The sequence below is a fragment of the Antennarius striatus genome, chromosome 22 (genome assembly GCF_040054535.1).
Source record: "Antennarius striatus isolate MH-2024 chromosome 22, ASM4005453v1, whole genome shotgun sequence".
NCBI lineage: Eukaryota > Metazoa > Chordata > Actinopteri > Lophiiformes > Antennariidae > Antennarius > Antennarius striatus.
In genome coordinates this window covers 515,001-517,500 of record NC_090797.1, presented here as the reverse complement: position 1 = coordinate 517,500, position 2,500 = coordinate 515,001, and the positions used below count along the sequence as shown (strand labels likewise).

General features: G+C 62.2%; 1 protein-coding gene across 1 annotated transcript; it reads right to left on the bottom strand.

Moving 5' to 3' along the window:
• Positions 1-418: 418 nt before the first annotated feature.
• Positions 419-2,122, bottom strand: LOC137589340 (potassium voltage-gated channel subfamily A member 5). The gene has a single exon (XM_068307026.1). The coding sequence runs from the start codon at positions 2,120-2,122 to the stop codon at positions 419-421; it is 1,704 nt and encodes a 567-aa protein (XP_068163127.1).
• Positions 2,123-2,500: the final 378 nt, after the last annotated feature.

Here is a 2,500-nt window from a genome sequence, read left to right as displayed (position 1 = left end):
CCAAAAGAAGGTTCTGAGAATGTAGAAAAAGTGCTGATCCAGCAGGATCCAGTGGGTCAGAACCATCAGAGTCCAGCTCCACGTGGCGTTAGTGATCACTATGGTATTGATCAGGGATCAGTTCTGTGTATGAGACCCGCCTCCCGGTCCAGGACCAGCTGGAGAGACCCGGGTCATGTCTGGACCCACACAAAACCAGACCACAGCAGACACAGAGCCAAAGTTTTGATCAGTAAAGGCCTGATCCGTATTGATCAGTGAATTCTGATCAATATGTTGTGTCCTCTGTCCGCTGCCATCATTGAAGCTCATGAACTTGGGAAATCCGATCAGCACCTGAACGCACCACTGTTCAATCCGCTCTGATCACCCGATCACCTGATCAACCGATCATTGATCACCGATAATTGATCACCGATCACAGGTCGGTCTCCCTTGCGTCCAGGCAAAAGGCATACAGCGACCTCTTCAGGTCGGCGCTGCTGTTCGCCTTCAGGTTGGCCTTCCCCGCCACTGTCACCACGGCGCCCGCCTCCTTGGCGTCGCCGTCCCGCGACCGGTCGGACCCTCCGCTCACCTTGCGCCCCGGGGCGGGGCTGCCCCGCCCGCTGGGGGGCTCGTCCTTCAGGGACGACTGGTCCTGGTCCGTCTCGCGGTGGTAGAAGTAGTTGAAGTTGGACACGATGACGGGCACGGGCAGCGCGATGGTGAGCACGCCGGCGATGGCGCACAGCGAGCCCACGATCTTCCCCCCAACCGTCACCGGCCTCATGTCCCCGTAGCCCACCGTCGTCATGGTGACCACCGCCCACCAGAAGGCGTCCGGGATGCTGGAGAAGTGCGACTCCGGCTCGTCGGCCTCGGCGAAGTAGACGGCGCTGGAGAAGAGGATGACTCCGATGAAGAGGAAGAAGATGAGGAGGCCCAGCTCCCGCATGCTGGCCTTCAGGGTCTGGCCCAGGATCTGCAGCCCCTTGGAATGCCGGGACAGCTTGAAGATCCGGAACACGCGGACCAACCGGATGACCCTGAGGATGGCGAGCGACATGGCCTGCTGGCCGTTCTGGTGCTCCTGACCCTGCTGCTCGGCCAGCTCCGTTCCCACGGTGATGAAGTAGGGCATGATGGACATCACGTCGATGATGTTCATCACCGTCTTGGAGAACTCCGACTTGCTGGGGCAGGCGAAGAAGCGCACGAACAGCTCGAAGGTGAACCAGATGACGCAGGTGGTCTCGATGATGAAGAAGGGGTCGCTGAAGGTGAGCGAGGGCCGCGGCGTCGTGCCATTGTCCGGGCGCCGCGCCGCCGGCAGCTCGCGCTCGTCACGGAACTCGGGCAACGTCTCCAGGCAGAAGGTGATGATGGAGATGGTGATGACGATGACGGACACGATGGCGATGCCGCGCGCCGGGCTGGAGCTCTCCGGGTACTCGAAAATCAGCCACACCTGCTTCTGGAACTCGTTCTGGGGCAGCGGCTTCTCCTCCTCCTTGATGAAGCCCTCGTCCTCCCTGAAGCGCTCCATGGCCTCCTCCCCCAGCTGGTAGAAGCGGATCTCGTCGGCGAACACGTCGATGGACACGTTGACCGGGCGCCGGATCTTCCCCCCTGACTGGTAGAAGTACAGGATCCCGTCGAAGCTGGGCCGGTTCCTATCGAAGAAGTACTCGTTCCGGAGGGGATCGAAGTACTTGATCCTCTTGGCGGGGTCCCCCAGCAGGGTGTCGGGGAACTGGTTCAGGGTCCCCAGCTGGGTCTCGTAGCGGAGCCCCGCGATGTTGATCAGGACGCGCTCCGTGCTGTCCGCGTCCGCGTCCCCCCCCCCCAGCAGGTCGTCGTCGAACAGGTGCGGGCTGTGGTCTGCGCGTAAAAGCGCATCCACCGCGCTGTCCGCGCAGCCGAACGCGTTCATGTCGTTGATCCGCCACGCGCCGTGAGGAAGAGGAGGAGGAGGAAGAGCAGCGGGGGTGTCCCGGGTGTTCAGCTCCTTCCCCTCACCGGGGCCGGTCTGGACGAACGGGGGGCCGTCCAGCGCGTTCCGGCAGCTCTCCTCGGCGTTCCCGCCACCGCCGCCGCTTTTCGCGCCACCGTTCTCGAAGCTCACGAGCGCGATCTCCATCCCGCCGTTAACCGGAAGACTTGTTGAGCCGCGGAGCGCGAGCCATCCCGAAACCGAATTAACGCGCAGCAGATGGACGGAGGACCGGACGGGATCCGGGATTCTCTGGTGACGTTAAGCCGCCGCGGAGGGACTGATGTGAGGAAGAGGAGGAGGAGGAGGAGGAAGAGGAGGAGACCCGGATGAGAGATGATGCCTCCTGACGTCAAAAGTCATGTTTAGACCGTCTCGCGGCCTGAGAGTGAGACAGGCTGTCTCTCTCTCTGGGGCGCGCACGCGCAAAGCGCGGCAATATTTGTCATCAACATTAAAACTCCTGCAGGTCCCTGAACGCATCACGAGCCCCCGGTGGGGGAACCGGGACCCGGTGTGACCCGG

Bases quoted from the DNA above. Each gene is read 5' to 3' on its own strand.
- LOC137589340 (XM_068307026.1), bottom strand. From the start codon at position 2,122: ATGGAGATCGCGCTCGTGAGCTTCGAGAACGGTGGCGCGAAAAGCGGC.